General features: G+C 42.4%; 1 protein-coding gene across 8 annotated transcripts in view; it reads right to left on the bottom strand.

Moving 5' to 3' along the window:
* TTC12 (tetratricopeptide repeat domain 12) overlaps window positions 1-19,825 on the bottom strand; it is a 51,205-nt gene that overhangs the window by 9,562 nt on the left and 21,818 nt on the right. For 6 of the 8 annotated variants that reach the window (XM_074400601.1, XM_074400605.1, XM_074400603.1 and 3 more), the window contains exons 9-16: window positions 16,770-16,830; window positions 16,131-16,319; window positions 14,893-14,962; window positions 13,731-13,819; window positions 11,216-11,384; window positions 6,161-6,253; window positions 5,035-5,095; window positions 4,121-4,258 (exon numbers count right to left, since the gene is read on the bottom strand). In XM_074400601.1, coding sequence (XP_074256702.1) covers window positions 4,121-4,258; window positions 5,035-5,095; window positions 6,161-6,253; window positions 11,216-11,384; window positions 13,731-13,819; window positions 14,893-14,962; window positions 16,131-16,319; window positions 16,770-16,830 — 870 coding nt within the window. The remainder of the gene's footprint in view (window positions 1-4,120; window positions 4,259-5,034; window positions 5,096-6,160; window positions 6,254-11,215; window positions 11,385-13,730; window positions 13,820-14,892; window positions 14,963-16,130; window positions 16,320-16,769; window positions 16,831-19,825) is intronic. The other 2 variants (XM_074400604.1, XM_074400608.1) reach the window with 2 other exon arrangements.

The following is a 19,825-nucleotide window of genomic DNA, read 5'->3' as shown; positions in this document are numbered from 1 at the left end:
CTAAATAACAGGAGGGAGAAAAATTTACCAAGCAAATGGAAAACAGAAATAAAGCAGGGGTTGCAATCCCAATTTCAGACAAAACAGACTTTAAACCAACGAAGAGCAAAAAAGACAAAGAAGGGCATTACACATATTGGTAAGGGGTTCAATTCAACAAGAATATCTTACTATCCTAAATAATTACGCACCAAACACAGAAACATCCAGAGTCATAAAGCAAGTTCTTAGAGACTTTCAAAGAGACTTAGTCTGCCACATAATAATAGCAGGAGACTTTAACACCCCATTGACAAAATTAGATCACTGAGACAGAAAATTATCAAAGATATTGAGGACCTGAACTTAGCACCAGATCAAAAGGGTTTGATGTACATGTACAGATTTCTCCATCTGAAAACAACAGAATATACATTCTTCTCACCATTATGTAGTGCATACTCTCAAATCAATCATACTCGTAAGTAAAATGCTCCTTAGCAAATGCAAAATAACTGAAATCTTAATACTCAGATTAGAAATTAAGACTAAGAAATGCACTCAAAACTACATAATTACATGGAAATTGAACAACTTGCTCCAGAATGACTTTGAGTAAAGAAAGCAGTTAAGGCAGAAATTAAGAAGTTCTTTGAAACTAATGAGAACAAAAATACAACATACCAGAATCTCTGGGACACAGTTAAGGCAGTGTTAAGAGGGAAATTTATAGCACTAAATGCTCTAACAGATATTTCTAACAAAAATTTAGAAATAGCTCAAGTTAACAACCTACCACTACAACTAAAACAACTAGAGAACCAAGAGCAAACAAATCCCAAAGCTAGCAGAAGACGAGAAATAACCAAAATCAGAGCTGAACTGAAGGAGACTGAGACACACACACAGACACACACACACACACACACACACACACACACACACACACACAAATCCTTTGAAAGGTCAACAAATCCTAAAGCTGGTTTCTTGAAAAAAATAATAAAATAGATCACTAGCTAGACTAAAACAAGGAAAGAGAGAATATGCAAATAGACACAATCAGAAACAACAAGGGCGTATCACCACTGACCCCATAGAAATACAAACAACCATCAGAGCATATTATGAACACCTCCATGCACATAAACTAGAAAATCTAGAAGAAATGAATAAATTCCTGGACACATACACTATCCAAAGACTGAACAGGAAAAAATAGAATCCCTGGACAAACCAACAATGACCTCTGAAATTGAGTCAGTAATAAATAGCCTACCAACCAAAAAAAGCCCAGTACCAGCCAGATTCACAGTTGAATTTTACCAGATGTACAAAGAAGAGGTGGCACTATTCCTGCTAAAATGATTCCAAAATATCAAGGAGGAGGGATTCCTTCCTAACTCATTTTATGAAACCAGCATTATCCTGATTCCAAAACCTGGCAGAGACACAGCAAAAAAAGAAAACTTCAGGCCAAAATCCTTGATTAACATTGATGCAAAAATCCTCAACAAAATACTGGCAAACTGAATCTAGCAGCACATCAAAAAGCTTATCCACCACAATCAAGTGGGCTTTATCTCTGGGATGCAAGGTTGGTTCAACATATGCAAATAGATAAATGTGATTCATCACATAAACATAACTAACAACAAAAACCATGTGATTTCAATAGATGCAGAAGAGGCTTTTGATAAAATTCAACACTTCTTCATGTTAAGAACTCTCAATAAACTAAATACTAAACGAACATATCTCAAAATAAAAAGGACCTTCTATGACAGACCCACGGCCAGCATCATACTAAATGGGCAAAAGCTGGAAGCACTCCCCTTGAAAAGTGGCACAAGACAAGGATGCCCTCTCCCACCACATGTATTCAACAGAGTATTTGAAGTCCTGGCCATAGCAATCAGGTAAGAGAGAAAAATAAGGGGCATCCAAAGAGGAAAAGAAGAAGTCAAACTATCTCTGTTTGTAGATGACATGATCCTGTATCTAGAAAAATCCACAGTCTTGGGCCAAAAGCTCTTCAAGCTGATTAACAACTTCAGCAATGTCTCAGGATACAAAATCAACACATAAAGGTCACCAGCATTCTTATACACCAACAACAGTCAAACCAAGAGCCAAATCAGAAATGCAATCCCATTTATAATTGCCATCAAAAGGAAATACCTAGGAATACAGCTAACCAGGGAGGTGAAAGATCTCCAGAAGAACCACAGAACACTGCTCAAATAAATCAGAGATGACACAGACGAATGGAAAAACATTCCATGTTCATGGATAGAAAGAATCAATATTGTTAAAATGGCCATACTGCCTAAAACAATATATAGATTCAACGCAATTCCTATTAAACTATCATTTACATTCTTCACAGAGCTAGAAAAAGCTATTTTAAAATTTATATGGAATCAAAAAGGAGTCTGAATAGCCAAGGCAATCTTAGGCAAAAGGAACAAAGCTGGAGGCATCACATTACTTGACTTTGAACTATAGTTACCAAAGCAGCATGGTACTGGTATAAAAACAGATGCATAGACCAATGGAACAGAATAAAGAACCAGAAATAAGACCATATACCTAAAACTATCTTATCTTTGATAAACCTGATAAAAACAAGCAATGGGGAAAGGATTCCCTATTCAATAAATGCTGCAGGGATAACTGGCTAGTTATATGCAGAAGATTGAAACTGGACCCCTTCCTTACACAATATATGAAAATTAGCTCAAGATGGAATAAAACCTTAATTGTAAATCCCAAACTATAAAAACCCTAGAAGATAACCCAGGCAATACCATTCTACACACAAGAACGAGCAAAAATTTCATGACAAAGACACCAAAAGCAATCACAACCAAAGCAAAAATGGAAAAATAGAATCTAAAGAGCTTCTGCACAGCAAAGGAAATTATCAACATAATGAACAGACAACCTACAGAATGGGAGAAAGTTTTTGCAAACTATGCATCTGACAAAGGTCTAATATCCAGCATCTATAAAGAACTTAAACAAATTTACAAGAGAAAAATAAACTATCCCATTAAAAAGTGGGCAAAGAACATGAAGAAACACTTTTCAAAAGAAGACATGCAAGTAGCCAACAAGTACATGAAGAAAAGCTCAACATCATTGATATCATGAGTGCAATGCAAATCAAAACCACGATACCATCTCACACCAGTCAGAATGGTGATTACCAAAAAGTCAAAAAACAACAGATGCTGGCAAGGCTGCAGAGGAAAAGGAACGTTTATACACTGCTGGTGGGGGCGGGGGGTGGGTAAAGTAGTTCAATCATTGTGGAAGACAGTGTGTCTATTTCCCAAAGACCTAAAACAGAGATACCATTTGACCCAGCAATCCCATTAATGGGGATATACCCAAAGGAACACAAATCTTTTTATTATAAAGACATATGCCCACATATGCTCACTGCAGTATTATTCACAATAGCAAAGACATGGAATCGACCTAAATGCTCATCAATGATAGACTGGATAAAGAAAATATGGTACATATACACCATGGAATACTATGCAGCCATAAAAAGAATGAGATTATGTCCTTTGCAGGAACATGGTGGAGCTAGAGGCTATTATCCTTTGCAAATTAATGCAGGAATAGAAAACTAAGTACCACGTGTCCTTCCTTATACGTGAGTGCTAAAAGATGAGAACACGTGGACACATAGAGGGGAACAACACTCACTGGGGCCTGCCAGAAGGTGGGGGGTGGGAGGAAGAGGGAGAGGATGAGGAAAAATAACTAATGGGTAATAGGCTTAATACCTGGGTAACAAAATAATCTGTACAACAACCCCCCATGACACAAGTTTGGTTATGCAAGAAACCTGCAAATGTACCCCTGAACTCAAAAGTTAAATAATCAATCAATCAATCATTTTAAAAAATTAAAAAAGAAAATCCTTCCCCATGGCTAATGAAACTTGATCTGTGGGGCTGTTTAAGGCCGGCAGTGCATAAAATCTGTGGTTACAGAAGGGATAAGACATCGCACCATTCCAGCACCTACAGAAACAGAATTTTTGGAAAAACCAGACAACTAAGAAGCAGCTAACACCTCCAAAGAGGATAAAGAGTAATTTTGAATAGAAAAGCTAACATACCATGAGGCTCAAGCAGCCATCTCCAAATTCCTCACAGGCTGTCATGTGTCTTCGGGTGGCAGGCTCAGCACTGAGGTTTCCCATGATGGCAATGCACTGGCACAGAGCTGAGGAGCTGCCTACCTTGGGATCTCTCTTCTAAATGAGAACCAGGAAAAGGCAGAGCCTCAGAGAGCAGGCAAAGGATGCCGCATGATCTCTAGGTGGGTCCCTCACTCACCAAAAGGTCCGTGAACCAACTAGATAGACAGCTTCATGTCAAACAGGGGCATCCCTGGGGTCACACTGGCAACAAAATGGAGGCACGTAGAGGGGTAGATCCAAAAGGGTCTTGGCCTAGGGCTTAATCCCAGCTCCTCCACCAACCAGCTGGGAGGACCTGGACAAGGCCTTTCCCTTCTCAGAGGCTCCGTTTCCACAGCGGTGACATACTGGGGTGTGCTTATGCTCTTCTAGGGCACCTGAAACTTCTAAGGTTCAATAGGGACAGGCTCCAGTTGCAACACACTCTCCATGGAGAACCCCTGCCCCCCACATCATTCAGTGCTTTATTAGCTCAAATTGCTACAGCAGTTTTCCTGACAGGATGACTTCTGTTCAGCAGACAGGGTTGCACAGCGTACTTAGTGTCAGCAGGGGACTGATGGAGACGGACGGACTCTATCCACCTTCACTTACAACATCACCCACATCCAGCTTTTCCTCCCCTGTAACCAGCGCCATCCATATGCCACCTCCACCTGTCCCTCCTGTAGTTGTTTCAATAACTGAGAATTGTGTAAATTCCAGCTGTGAATAAATGATTAATCAACTGAGAGACAATAGTTGTTCTAGATTGTAAATTGTGTTTAAACAGCCCCATTCATGCACCTGAGAGTGTCTGTTACAGAGGATGAAAATGAGGGTTTGCTCACCAGAACGCCTGTGAGTGCAGGGAGAACACCTGGAAGGTTGGCCTGGAACCAGACTTGGAATCTGTTGAGAAACCATCAGCCAGGATTTATTTTTACATTGCATAAACTATAACATAAATACAGACAGCGTCTCAGATAATTAATGTTGCAGGCACTTACAAACTCTAGGCCCATGTGATTTAGAGTGTGCATGGATAATACAGAACCAAAAAAAGAAAAAAGCATGTCACTGTGTATGTAATGTGGCTTTAATTTTTCTAAGTCTGGAGAATTGCCTTTGAAGTTAAACAACAGATCTCAGATGGTGGCTCCCATAAGCAGGAGTTGCTGGAATCTCTAGGCTTCTGCCAAGCTGACTTACCCCCAATCCCTGCTCTGAGTCTACAGCATGCGTGTGCCGCGCAGAAGGCAAATACCATGCAAGCATGTTTACCCTTCGGAGCCTCTCCACAGGCTACAGCCACTGTTCCATACCCCAGCCCGTGCCAGCTGGCTGGCCTGCCTGTGAGCACAAGCAGCTCTCTCATCCCATTACCATCTCTAAGCAAGGTGTCGTAAAGTTTGTGAGGAAATTTAAAACACAAGATGAACTTTAGAAAAAGCACTTGAAAAATTATGAAAACTAAGATCTTTACTTTCACCCCCAGTAGCTAAGCAAAACAAAACAAAACAAAGCAACACCAAGCCATGGAGCAGAAGGAGGTCATTATTTATGATGTCACTGGCAACCCCAGAGGAGGCTGCCTTTGACTGTTCATTCTTTCTTGCTGGCTTGCTCAAGTTTTTTCAATGCACATTTGCTGGGCAGCTCCTATGTGCCAGGCACCGATTAGGAGGAAGGAAGCTTCCCGACACTTGGGAGGTTTCCCTACTGTCAGAGGCACTGCTTTAAGAATGCTGCTGCTTCCAAACCCATAGAGACCCAGGTCAGCCTCGACGCAGGGTAACTAGAATGGGAATAGCTGGCCTCAGCCCCCTGCGAGGCATCAGCCCTCCTACTCAGTGAATCCTGCAATACTCACTTGGAGACTTGGCCTAGCCTCTCAGAATATGGCACATTTTTAAAGATCAGACAGTTCACCAAAGACTGAAGAAGAAATGTCAGTCTCTATAAATAAAAAATTACCTTGCTTCCAGGGCCAAGTCTGTGAACAGTCCCATAGCAGTGTCAGCCTCCTTATCCGAGAAATCAAGAAATGACACCAGGGCTTCCAACAATCTGCAAAAACCCATAATAACCTCAGAGGTAGCTGTCCTCCAACTAACAACATCCCAACAGGGTAACCTTGCACGGAAACCAAAAAGGAGTCGGCATCTGGGTGAAATAAGCAGAAAAGGTGCCTTGCCGTGCCCTCCTAGGAAGCATAGCTCCTTACTCACCCAGACACAGATACTCTTATGTGCCTGGCTCCACCATTTAATGTGAATCCCCAGAAGGCTGAATACTTTTAACCAAAGTTTATTGATTATCGGACGCCAGCTCAGAAGGAGTTTCTGTGACTCAGCCATGTGACTCTGGCTCAGTCAAGTTCATTAACTTAGATGACATCTAAATGGCATGCTTACTAATCTGCTGATGACTAAAGTGGGAGGGCCCCCTAATAAGGTGGGTGATGGAATAAAGATTTAACAAGATTGTGACAGGTTGCTGAATATATTAGATTAAATTTAATAGGGTTAAACTCAAAGTCCTCCACTTAGAGCTGGAAATTCTGCATAAGTAACAGAATTGTGAGATCTGGTTTATAACTGGTTCGTATAAGGAAGGTTTAAGGATTTTTAGCCACTTACAAATGCAAGATGAGCAAACAATCCAGCACAGCTGACAGAAAACACCTGCTGCAATCTCAGGCTCCCCAGACGGACTTATTGGCACCACGACAATGGAAATAAGAGTAATTTGTTTATCCAGCCAACTGGTATTAAACATCTACAATGTGCTAAGTATACTGTGCTCAGTGCTGAGCTCCGGGTCTCCTACAGTGCTACACATGCAGATAAACAAGTAAGATCAACTGTCTTAGGTGATATGTTAGAGACAGACACGTGTTGAGAGGACCAGAGTCTCGCCGGTGGGAGGTGTGGGGATGGAGGTGAAGCAGCCTCCCACAGATGACATTTCAGGGTCTCTAAAGTGTAGGGTTAGCTATTCATTTGCTTATCTGTTTGACCAATCACAATGAACAAGCCCTGACTGTGTACCAGACAATGTGGTCGGTTCTGGGGCAATTAGACAAGACAATGTACTGGCTCCAGGCTAGTACATTGCTTGCAGGCCGGCATCGCATTGGGCCGCTGGGGACAGGAGCAAAGCACGTCAGGCAAAGCAGCCTGCATTCACAGAATATGAGACGTAGAGTAGCAGGAGTACATTTGGGACGGTCGGCATGCTTAGGGTGTGAGGGGAGGACAGGGGGCGGTAGAGAGCTGGACAGAGCCCAGATCCCGGGGCCTTCTATGGCCTGCTGGAAAGTCTGTACTTTGCTTGATAGGCCCCTGTTCTACAATGTGTGGTTGGTGGTGGGGGTCTCAGGGACAGATTCCTCAGTCAGTCTGAGTGTGAGGGGGCTGCTTTTTCATTAAGTCCTCATGTGATTCCTAGCCATCATATGTCTCGGTAATTGGAGAACTGGCCTTACAAGGAATAGAGAGTCATTTCAGTGTGTTAGGTAGGAAAATAGCAGAGCAGACATGCATTTTGGGAAAATCCCTTTGGGCATACAGTGGAGGCTGGGTTGGAGCAGGTCATACAGGAGGCAGGAATTCAACCACGGGAGAACTCTGAAGAACTGTGATTGTCCAGACAATAAACACGAAGGGAGCAGACTGAGGCAGCAGCAGAGTAAGAGGTATAGTAAAAAACAGGCACTCATGAAGACCTGGGAGGAATGACTGGAGACAGTAGAGGACAATACACCTAAATTATCAAAGGAATGATGGAGCGAACAAGGATGCTTAACCTGGAATATATCAGTATTTTCAGATATGTAACACACTGGAAAGCTGGGCCTTAATGTAGGGAGGCAGGATCAGCCCCAGAATAGTATGAGGCAGGCAGCTTGTGCACAGTGTAAGGAGATGATTTATATCAATCAGAACTGTCCTGAAATGGGATGGGCTTCCTTGGGAGGTGAGACTCACAGCTTCTCATTAATTGGGGACAGACTTCCCTCTCCCAGTCTATTAGCTGTGTTACTGCCCATCCTGAACCAAACGTAGGTAAAAATAATGAAAGCACTGGCATCTCCCCTGGAGGGCATGATGCACAGGCTGCACGAGGGTGCGCAGAAGAATCTATGCCGAGTGGGGCTTGACCGGCTGGTTCCTGAGGGCCCAGGTGATGCTGAGCTCCTGCAAATCCCTAACATCTTCGGGAATGGACTCTAGTGCTCCTGCTGTCAGAAATAATTTGTTTTACACTTAGTTCAGATTCTTCCGTCACCAGTTTAAACCTATTTTCTTTGGTCTTGAAGATGAATGCTAATAAGTCTCAATAGCACAGAAGATGAGACAACAGTCTAAGATCATCTTGGCTTTGTCCTGGGAGACATAAGCAGCCAGGTCCCCTCACCATGTAACAAAGCAAACATCCTAACTGGGCTAGGCACCGAGGAAGACCACATAGCTCTTTCTACTTCCTCACATCCCTTCTTTTTTTGTGGCAGATTTTCTGCTCTGCTTAGAAGCAGCTGTCTCTGTGAGTGAACCACAGGTCAGAAAATGCTTTCATGTAACCAGTAAATGCACGGTTACTTCAATTTAGGACCCTGAACAAATACCCTACCCTGAGAGACAAATGATTATAAAAGTGTTATTGAGCCCCTCTCATGCCACGTGTCAAGCCTGATACTTGATGTTAGTTGCTTTTTTTTTTTTTTTTTGCTGTAGGAGATGCTGTTTGCAGGCTAACCCCACAGACATTCTACACTCCCTTCTATTCTTCCTGACTCTACTACAGAGGAAGCTAGGACCATTTTTTTTTTTTCCACCAGGGGTAGCATGTGACACAATTCTGTCCAAAGAAAAAGAGGCAATAGCTTTTCTTGATAAAAGGGACAGATTCAGCTGGTGTTGACCTGTCTTAAAGAAGGACGTGAAGCTTGGAGCTGCAGTGAGGGGGAATGTGGGGAAGGTCAGGAGGAGGGAAGAGGCTTTGACCTCGACATCCTTAGGCCACTGCACCAACAGTTGCTATCTTTAGTCTCATTTTATTAGGTGACAAAACAAGCCAGGCTTAAGCTATTTTGCTTAAGCTTCTTTTGTTCAAGTATTCTGCACAATGCAGCAGAAAAAAATTCAACTGACATAGCTGCATCACCCCCCGTCATCATAAGAGAGGGTGCAGATGACATGCGGGGCCCGTCAATGCACTTTCCTGGGTCACACAAGCAGAGACATGAAGGGAATTTAAGCTCAGTACTGCTTAAGACTAAAACTCAGCACTTTTTACAAAACGACACAGGCCCTTGGCCAGCACACATTCATCCCTTCAACCTCTCCTAGGAGGATAAACACTGTGGGAGGAATGTGATACGTGTGCTGCTGTGACAGTCATGGGACTATGTGCAGCTCTGTTTTGATTCAAACTGCCTCATTTCGTCACAGAGAACCCATTCTTTCTGGTTTGACTGGAGATGAACGATAAGGTGGCTAGTAGGCATAAAGATAAAAACCTGAGGTTTCTCTGTCTAAAGAGAGTAGGCAGGACCACATGAGGTGATCGTGAACGCCACGCTCTGAGACACTGGAAAAATTCAATTGAAACTCAAGCAATTCAAAGAGAGCTTGAGGGGAAAAGCTCATAATAGCTATAGCTACATTTACTCAAACAGACAAAAACCGTATTAAAAAAATACGATGAAGGTATTGAGGAAATGACTGCAGAGTCATTTGAAATGTGAAATGTGCTTTTGGAGAATTTAACTCCACTAACAATCTGCATCTGCCGTGAGGCCTGAGCTTCAGGAAGTTGCCAAAGCCTTTCCTGGGAGCCACTGAGGCTGTGACTGGGCCCAGAAGGGGAGCCATAGGCAAGGCTTAATAACCACCCTGGCACGGGCACACGCGGAGCTCCACACCAAACTGAACAGCATGGGAGGGCTCAGCAGGGTCCCCAAAAGATCTAGCAGGAACAAGAGCCAGCTGCAGCAGGTTTGGCTCCTTTTCCTCCTGGGAAGACAGAGTGGAGCTGGGTCCTCGGAACAGTGCCTGGGGGCTGGGCTAGCTCGGGGAGATTCCCTTGGTTCCTTGATGCAGTGCCTCCTGTCCCATCAGGAATGTGAGGTAATAAAGCTTACCTTGCCTACCTCGCAGGATGAGGGAAAATAAAACAAAAGAGCAGTGAATGAGAAAACTCAGAAGGGTAATCTCCTGTTTTTAGATTGTGTGAGAAACATTTATAAAGCAAGGTACAATAATTGCCGCTATTTCTGCTAGATTGAACCATGTGAAATGGCTGGTATGCAACCTTTTAGATCTAGTAAGTGGCAATTTCACATGTTCAAGCTAATCATGTAAAGATAAATAAATTAAAAACTTAATGAAAGTAAATAAATGAATAAGTAAAACAAGTAAGCGAAATAAATACATAAATGATTTAAAAAATAAACTAATACATTATAAAGGATGGGGCAGAATCACTGTGGTTCTGCAATCTTTCTAGAAAGGCTACTTAGGGGACACACATTCTATGTCCACAGGCTTACACTTTGGAAAGACCTCCATGCAACAGTATTTGAAATGCTTTATTTATTCACATTCCGTCTTGTTCCAGAAGGGGTTTAAGGATATGTAGAATAAGATAGGATTACCTCAAACAAAAATAAAAGAAGAAAAGGAAGGGCAGGAACAGGGTAGAGAAAAGACCGAGGCCAAAGGTGCAGAAGCAAGTGACCTATTTTAAGATGGGGCTCCCAATCAGGCTATGGAAGGGCTGCCATTTGCACCATTTGCGGGTTGGGAATGAGCCAGTTGCTCAGGAGAAATAAAACCGTCTGTGGTACCAAGTTCAGACAGGAGTCTGTCCTGGAGGTCCTCATGACAGAGCACTCTTGTCAAAGGCTCTTTCTGTTATTGATCCTTCAAGTCACACATCAGAGATACGAGGGGGAGACAGGCACACCTGAACTTGTCGAGTGATGACCTGAGATGTCCCAGGAAGAACCTGCCAGCAGAGACTTACCTGGTCAGGTCAAGGTGGCTGATGATCAGGCTCTGTCCACTCTCAGTCTGGGCGAGCTGCAGCAGCAGGGCCAGGCTCTGCTGCCGGATGGCCAGGACCCTGGAGGACAAGAGGGCGGCCAGCAGCCTGGCTCTGTCAGGGTCCATCACTAGCACACGCTGGTTTTCCTCTGCAAAACACAGGCGTTGTCTGTCTTCTGCATGCCATGATGGCAATTAAACCAGCTCTGTTGCCCTCTATCCTAATGGGAAACTCAACTATTACCCACTCATTTGAAGGCAGGAAAATGAAATGTAAGAGTGTAGACTCTAGAACCAGGCTGCTGGGGTCTGAATGCCCAGGGGAGCGACCTTAACAATAAACTCTTGTGCTCCTCAGTTTCCTCATCAGTGAAATGAGGATTACGTCCTACCTACAGGGATGTCATGAGGATTAAATGAGTTAATACATGACTGCCAGACAGGGACTGGTACTCATAAATCAGCTATGTCCTTATTATTGTCAAGTCTCCTTGGTGTGTGGTATCTGGAAACACCAGGAAGGGGAAAGAAATCAGCTTAATCGTGGAATATCTTTAGACCATGAGTATTCGTACAATGGCTAGAGTGGCCATTTGATGAAATATTATCCAGGAAAGTAGAATATCACGAGAGCATTAATGAATAAAGTGTGCCCTTCCTAGAATATAAGCTCTTCCAGGGTGGTGGCAGCAGATTTATCGCCTTTCATCTGCTTCATTTTCTGACCAGGTACATGAATTTGTTTGAAACTGCAGGGTAGAGACTGCAGTATAAGGCTACGCTATGAAACAGAACAAACTGGATCTCAAGGGGTGGGCCCAGTCACTTGGACCTCATTATGCTGGGCCTTCTCCCTTCTTGTGCTAATTGCCCATTTACACACAGCACATAGCATCAAGTAGAAGACACACACCAGGACTCTTCTAGCCCTGAAAGAGCCAGAGTAGTGGGACTGCAGGATCTGATGTGTAGCCCACATATCAAACCATGTTTTCATTGCAAACATTACATCTCAAGCCTACACGTTACCTATGATACTCGTGTCAGATAGGATCTAGTGATTTCTGAAATGGAAAAGTTCTTGTTGATTTGTTTAGTTTATGTATTTTTTCTTATACTAGACAAGTAGCTTGCTGTAAATAATTCAAATACAGAGTCAGCTGATACCCGCTCCAGGTAAGTCCATTCCCTAAAGGAGCTATTATTCACCCCTCATATAAATACTGTTTAAAATATTATACATCCTACCCTGTAATTGGCTTCTCTTCCCCACTCCACAATAGATCACTGACATATTTTCATGTCCTTACTTTTGAGCATTTCCTTGCCCTTTTGAAAAACTGCTTTGTATTTACTGAGTTAGATATATCAAGATTTTATTGACCTGAAATATAGCATTTACATCACAGGTATCTGACAATATTTTACAGATGATTAAAAAAAAATGTAACTCTAAGGTTCACAGAAATGATAAATAGGTTCACAGAAACAGAGTAAACAGATTGTTATGTCAGACTCACACTGAGTAGAGACAGCATCACCAAGTCCTGCCTTCCTTACCCTCCTGTTGGGGAGTTTGCAAAAACACTTCCCTGTGCAGGGTCCTACACAGAGTCGTAAGCCACCTTGGTGATGATATTAGTCTGGGCATAACTCCCCTTAATTCTTGTCAGGAAACAGGCCCCTGAGTGTCTAGATTTTTAAGAGCTTAATTTCTTACGCTCTTGATTCCTCCACTCTACTGAAAAAAAAAAAAAAAAAGGTATTATCTCCTACTTAACATCTCAGAGTATGCAAACTGCATTCACAAGCTCTGTCACTGCCTCCCACAGCAGCCCTGTGAAAAGGAGATATAGCCATCATTATCCCTATTTTCAGTGTTTTTGTCCAGGGTCAAAAACACTGAAACATACATTTTAAAAATGACAGAAGTTCATAAAATTTGTATTTACACTGAAGTTACAAAAGTGATTACAAAAGATTACATGAAAACATAATGAACTCTGGAAGATGTGAATATGTGAAAAGCCTAAGAGTTAACAGTGCATATATCCACGTGGCATTCTACTGTCTCCATATTACACATTAATCAGTGTCTGGAGATACCGGCGGGGAGGACTGTAACTCTCAGGATGCTGGAAAGGTACTGTGGTTAGCAAAAAGGAACAACATTTTTAAGCTGACAAGAAAAGAAAAACTCCATCTACCTCACTGCCAGTGCACAAACAGAAGTCGTGAGTTTGCAAACAGCAGGAGGAGAAGAGAGAGGAGACCACTCATTGTGCTGCCATGACCTCCTTCCTTCACCAACCTCAGCCCTCATCTGTCTGTCTACCCTGCTTTTCATCCATAAGCTTTCCTGGAGGGAGTGGGTGTATGGAAGTCTAGACAGTAGTTCTCCACGGCCCGGCCTTTGGGGAAGACGGTCCCACCTGACAGTGTAGCTCCTGCACGCAGTGCATGAATGGTGATCAGTGGTGATTACCCAGGCTTACCGTTCCCACTGCACACTGTTTGCCAGAGCTTGAGAACAGACACACAGACCGTCTCTTCAGCTGCATCTTTTCCTGCTGTGGAAAAACACCTACAATGGACAAAGGAGAGCTATCTTAAAAAATCTGAAAATCAGTCTTGATTTTCTCTTCATTTGATTTTATTTCACCCCTAGACTTGCCAAATGCAGGTCTGAGAAAGTAATTTTATAATCCAGAGCCATGGGTCACCAGGACCAATTACTGAACCACGGAGTCCCAGGCAAAGGATGCAGACTGAGGAAGCCAGGGCTGCACAGAGGGTGGCCGGTGAGCCATGGCCTTGTGGGGCGGCCGCGCTGGGACCAGTGAACTGCGGCTGAGCACACAGACATGTACTGGTGACTCCAACCCACACCCATATCCTAAGCCTCAGGAAGCACACCAGAACAACCAAAATTAAAATACAGTGACTCTAGCAAACTGCCTCCTACCATAGAGGCCTTTCTTCAGATGAAATTATAAACGGGATTGGCCAGCACCCCACTGATCTTACTTCTTGATATGATCAGCAAATTCCAAATGAAGAAAAGAACGAATGACAATCTTGCAAAAACTGGTGGGAAAGCAGCAAGGATGATAATTTCTCTTTGATGAGCTTGGAGGAACCCTGGGAAGTGCTGCTGTTCCTCTCTTCAATTGCATGGTTTTTTGGTTTGTTTTTTGTTTTGAGACTGCGTCTCACTGTATCGCCCAGGCTCACTGCAACCTCTGGGCGCGAATTCAAGCGGTTCTCGTCTCAGCCTCCCGAGTAGCTGGGATCACAGGCATCCGCCACCACGCCCAGTTAATTTTTGTAATTTTAGTGGAGAAGGTTTCACCATGTTGGCCAGGCTAGTCTCAAACTCCTGACCTCAACTGCTTCACCCGCCTTGGCCTCCCAAAGTGCTGGGATTACTGGCGTGAGCCACCACGCCCAGCCTCAATTGTTAACTGCAGCGAAACTCCAATGACTTGAGGGTCAGCACTCAAAGGTGTTCGCGTAGTAGCTTTGCGCTCCTGGAGAGGCCCCTATTACCGACTGAAGGTTCAGAAACGTGACTACCTATGTGCCTCGTGTCTGATTCATAAGCAGTGGTTATCTTCCCTTGCTTTGATGCTGTGCTGTCTTTATGAACATCCCTACCTTCTTATGACCTCGTTGTCACTGATGATACTAAATCCATTGTGCGTTCTGAATAAAGTTTGTTCTGTGCCTGAAACAGATACAGAGAAAACCACTTCAGACTCCCAAACTGGCTGGCTGGTGTCTAGCTGCAACACAGCCACCTGCTAATGAGAAACCTCATACGGAACGTCAGAGTCCCCACATTAATGGTTTAGCAGAAACAAATACCTTTACATTTTGAAAAATACAATTGTCAGCAGCCTCTCAGTGCCACAGGCAGAGGGACTGTTTAGAGAAGGAGAGCAGAGCTGGGGTGGCTCCAAGGGCTATCTGCACAGCTCATCATTCCGTAATCTTTAGAGAGCCTCCCAGAGCTGCTTAACCTATGGGAAGTGCCAGCATATCCATCTGTTCTTAAATATTTATTTCAAAGCTGTTTCCAGGCTCTAGAGAGGAATTTATAATCTCCAGGAAACTGCTGAAGGGGATGTTTGTGTGCCCTCCATTGTACACTAAGGAGAAGTCAGAAACTCCATCTATTTGTACAAACAACATGCTGTCACTGAGTAGAGAGATCATTTAAGCCTTGGAAACAATGTTTACAAGAGCAAGTACAAGAGAACAGTATGACCCTCATTAGTAGGAGAGCTGATGTTTGCTCTGAAGCCATTTGCACATCCTAAGCAGCCATTAAGTGTAACTGGGTGAACCTTACAGTTTAACCTAAAAAATTCTGTCCCCCATTCCTCCACAGTGGAGGGAAGGTGTGTGAGGTGGAATGAGATGCCTGGGGTGTCTGCGGGAGTATGTGCAGGATGTTCACAGGGTGTGTGCAGAAAATGTGAGGGCGGAGTATGTGCAGGATATGTGGGCTGACGTTGAGTACTTATAATGTGAGTGTGCTGTGTGTGGTATGTGGTGTGTCGTGTAATATATTCAATATAGCCAAGGATATATTCAAGTGAGTGAAAGCTAAGTGCATGTGTGACATATGTAAGTATGGAGTGCGTGCCACGTGTGTGTGTGTTGTGTATGCTTATTACATATGTGCTGAGTGTATGCACGTGCTATAGAGAGGACAGAGCAGAGTTGGGAGGACATTTCTTGTGCACTCCTTTTAGCAGCTACATTCGAGTACATCTTCAATCAGTATTTGTGGAAGGAAGGGAGGGATTCTTCGCCTGGTAAAGGCAGACCTCTGAACATGTCCCTTCACACCGACAGCACTCATGAGATCACACGCATCGCTGGCTTACACTCCTTTATAATTTCAGTCAGGATCTCAATCCCCCCGGCGTAGAACAGGGGGATCTGGTCAGGCTTGGAAAGGGTTTCCAGGAGGTTCTTGGTGGTCACAGCTGTGTTCTTTCCTGAATCCAGCAATTTGTGGGCTTCCTTCTCTTGATGGTCTGCTTTTTCCTGAAGATCTACTTGATTCAGGTAATCTAGAAAAACAGGAAAGGAAAAGCAAAACAAAACCCTAACAATCAACCATACTGTACAAGAAGCAACCTTTTTATCCTTTTCTATGGAGGATGGGAGTTTGAGAAGCATAAAGCATTAAAATAATTCAAACTCTTCTTCAGCAAGGACCATTTTAGAAACAGCCTAAATCTATAACCAGAATCTTAAACTTTGCTGGGGATTCAAGGGAGTCTAACAGTGTCTAAGGGAGGATGGTGTAGAAGATGAAGAAGGCAAATATTAATATTTGCAAGGGAGCACAGCAGGCAGAGGGGTGCAGTGAGCCGGTAACACAGAGGACTGCACTGTGTAGGAAAGAAAATCCACTGCTGCCTCTGGGCCAAGGGCAGTGAAGGCAAGGAATGCATTCTAAGGCAGGAGGCAGAGGGAAGTGGAGTTCGGATGAAGGGCCTCAGCAGGAACATGCTCACCTTTCACCTGGGTTTGCAGCTTGGGATTTATTTCTAAGATCTTCTTATAACACTCTCTAGACTGGAAAAAAGAAACAAGACCTTGAAGAGTGGATGGGGTAAAGGTGATTATGAGGAAGACACCGGGTGCCGTTAGGCTTCACGGCTTTATTATTTTCTCCTCGCCTCCTCCTGCTCCCAGTGCAGGAGACAGGCATAGGAACACTGTGGGCATTCGACATTTTGTTCAGGCTTCTCCAGTTCTAGGGGCAACAGGTATTATTTCAAAATTCATTTTAAAAGAAACAGTGTTGTAGTGTTGTTAGATGCTCATGATGAAAAATATCCAGTCCTAAATTCCTGTGGATCATGTCTGTCTGGGATAGAAATAATCACAAAGTAAATGCAAAACTTAGATATGATATTTGCACTGACCGAGAACAGGAGGCTGTCAGATATGTCCATAGGGAGTTAGGGAATAAATGAAGCTAGAGGCAGTGTTGACAGAGACTCGGGAATAGAAAAAGAGAGCTGCCTATTTAAATGTACAGGCTGCGAAGAGAACCAGTAAGGGATCCATTTATTGGCCACATAAGAGTCAGCTGGAAAACTCAAGAGTGAGGGCTTTTCACTGAGGAAATTGCTAGATACAAAGTTACTGGATTCTAGTATTTCATAGGATTCCTGGGCTTAGGGCAGTATTTCCCACAGGAATGTAAGAACTGCCCAGAGTATAATCTAACCAGTCACCTAGAGAAAAAGCTCAGATAAAAAGCAGTTCTGAGATAATCTTGAAGCTTCAAAGTTCAACTAGAAGACTAGAGTTAAGTAACAAACTGAAGGGGGAAGAAAATGACACGTTAACGTAGAGAACAGTGTCCCAGCAACAGAAGTCCATACATCAGAGTGACCCCATATCCAACTTCTCTTCAGCCCCAGATCTAATCTAGCATCAATTTTTGTTGGCTTCACTGTCAGTAAATATCCAGAACCGCATCACTTCTTACCACCTCCATCACCACCAACCTGGTACCCAACATCACCTCTTGCTTGGATATTTATTGCGATGCCTTTCACACATTCTCTGTTCTTGCCATGCCAAAACACATGCTCAATATAACAGAGTAATCCTTTAAAATATGTCAGATAATTTAATCACTTTACTCAAAATTCTCCAATAAATCGTGAAGATCACCCAGAGTAAAAGCCGAAGTTCTTCGAAAAGCCTATAAGGCCCTACAGGATCAGCCCCTTTTCCACCCGTATCACCTGTTTGATCTCATCTCCTGTTGCTCTCTGCTTGTTGTCTGTATTCTCGCTATCCCTCTGCCAGGAGGTTACTCCCTTATATACCCACATGGTTTCTTCACTGCTCCCTTCCTTCAGAAAGCCTTTTCTCACCACTGTATACAAAACCACTCTCATCTTTACTGCTTCCTGATTTGTTTTTCTCAATACTACTTACTACCACCTAACATATTACACATAACATACTACACATCTACTTAATTGTTTTTTGTCTCCTGGTCACCCTTACCCCAAGAACATGAGTTCCATGAAGCCAAGGATTTTGTCTAGTTTCAATGATGTATTATTTATTGCCTATATTAACAGTGCCTGACACATAGAAAGCACTCAATAAATATCTGCTGAATAAATGAATTGAATGAGTAAATAAAAATTGGTGGACAGGGAAAGATTAACATTGTTTTGATTGACATTTATTTTATTTGGCTTTATTACAATAAGCTTGTATTAAATTTACAATTAAAATCCAACAAAGAAACCTCTAAAAAATGTATAATATGAAGCAATTTATTTTAAAGACATATCTTATAAATGGAAAGACATCCTAAATTCATGGATAGAAAGACTTAATATTGTTTAGATAGCAATACTTGCCAAATTGATTTACAAATTCATGTAATACCCATCAAAGTTCCATCTGGTTTCTTTGCACAAATTGACAAGATAATCTTGAAATTCATATAGAAATTCAAGAGTACCAGAATAGTTAAAACAATCTTGAAAATGTAGAGGAACAAAGTTGAAGGACTGGCACTTCTCAACTTATTACAAAGCTACAAAAATGAAGACACATGGTACTGGCATAAGGACAGACAAGTAGATGAATGGTATAAAACTGAAAGTCCAAAAATAAACTCATATATTTGTGGTCAGTTGATTTTTGACAAGGATGCCAAAATCATTCAATGAGGGAAAAAATGGTCTCTTTAACAAATGATACTGGGACGAGTAGACATCCACATGCAAAAGAGTAAAGTTGAACCCCTACCTCACATCATACAAAAAAAAAATGGACTCAAAATGGATTAGACAGAGCTAAATGTAAAAGCTAAAGGCATAAAACTTTTAGAAGAAAATGTAGGTATATATCTTCCTGACCTTAGATTAGATGATCATTTATTACATGTAACACCAAAATCACAAGCAACCAAAAAAAAAAAAATAGGTAATTGAGGCTTCATCAAAATTAACCATTTTTTGTGCCACAAAGAACATCATCAATAAAAGGAAAAGGCAATACAAAGAGTGGAAGAAAGTATTTGGAAATCATGTATCTGATAAGAAACTTGTATTCAGAATATATAAAGAACATTGGCAACTCATTATAAAAAAAGACATTTCTCCAAAGAAACTATATAAATGGCCAATAAGTACACGAAAAGATCCTCAACATCGTTAGCCACCAAAAAATGCAGATCAATACCACAATGACACATCACCTCACACCCACTAGAATAGCTACAGTAAAAAAAATAGATAACAAATATTGAAGAGGATGTGGGAAAACTGGAACCCTCATACAGTGCTGGTAGGAATGTAAAATGCTGCAGTCATTTTCAAAAGCAGTTTAGTAGTTCCTCAAAAGGTTAAACATAGAGTTTATTATATGGTCCTGCTATTCCACTTCTAGATATATACCCAAGAGGACTGTAAACATAAAATGAAATCCTGCACATGAATGCTCATAGCATTGTTAGTCATAGCAGGCAAAAAGTGGAAACAACCCAAATGTCCATTAACTGATGAATGAATGAATAAAACATGGTGTC

This window comes from Saimiri boliviensis, chromosome 6 (assembly GCF_048565385.1).
Source record: "Saimiri boliviensis isolate mSaiBol1 chromosome 6, mSaiBol1.pri, whole genome shotgun sequence".
NCBI lineage: Eukaryota > Metazoa > Chordata > Mammalia > Primates > Cebidae > Saimiri > Saimiri boliviensis.
Note: the sequence above shows the minus strand (reverse complement) of the source record. Positions and strands in the feature narration are given on the sequence as shown.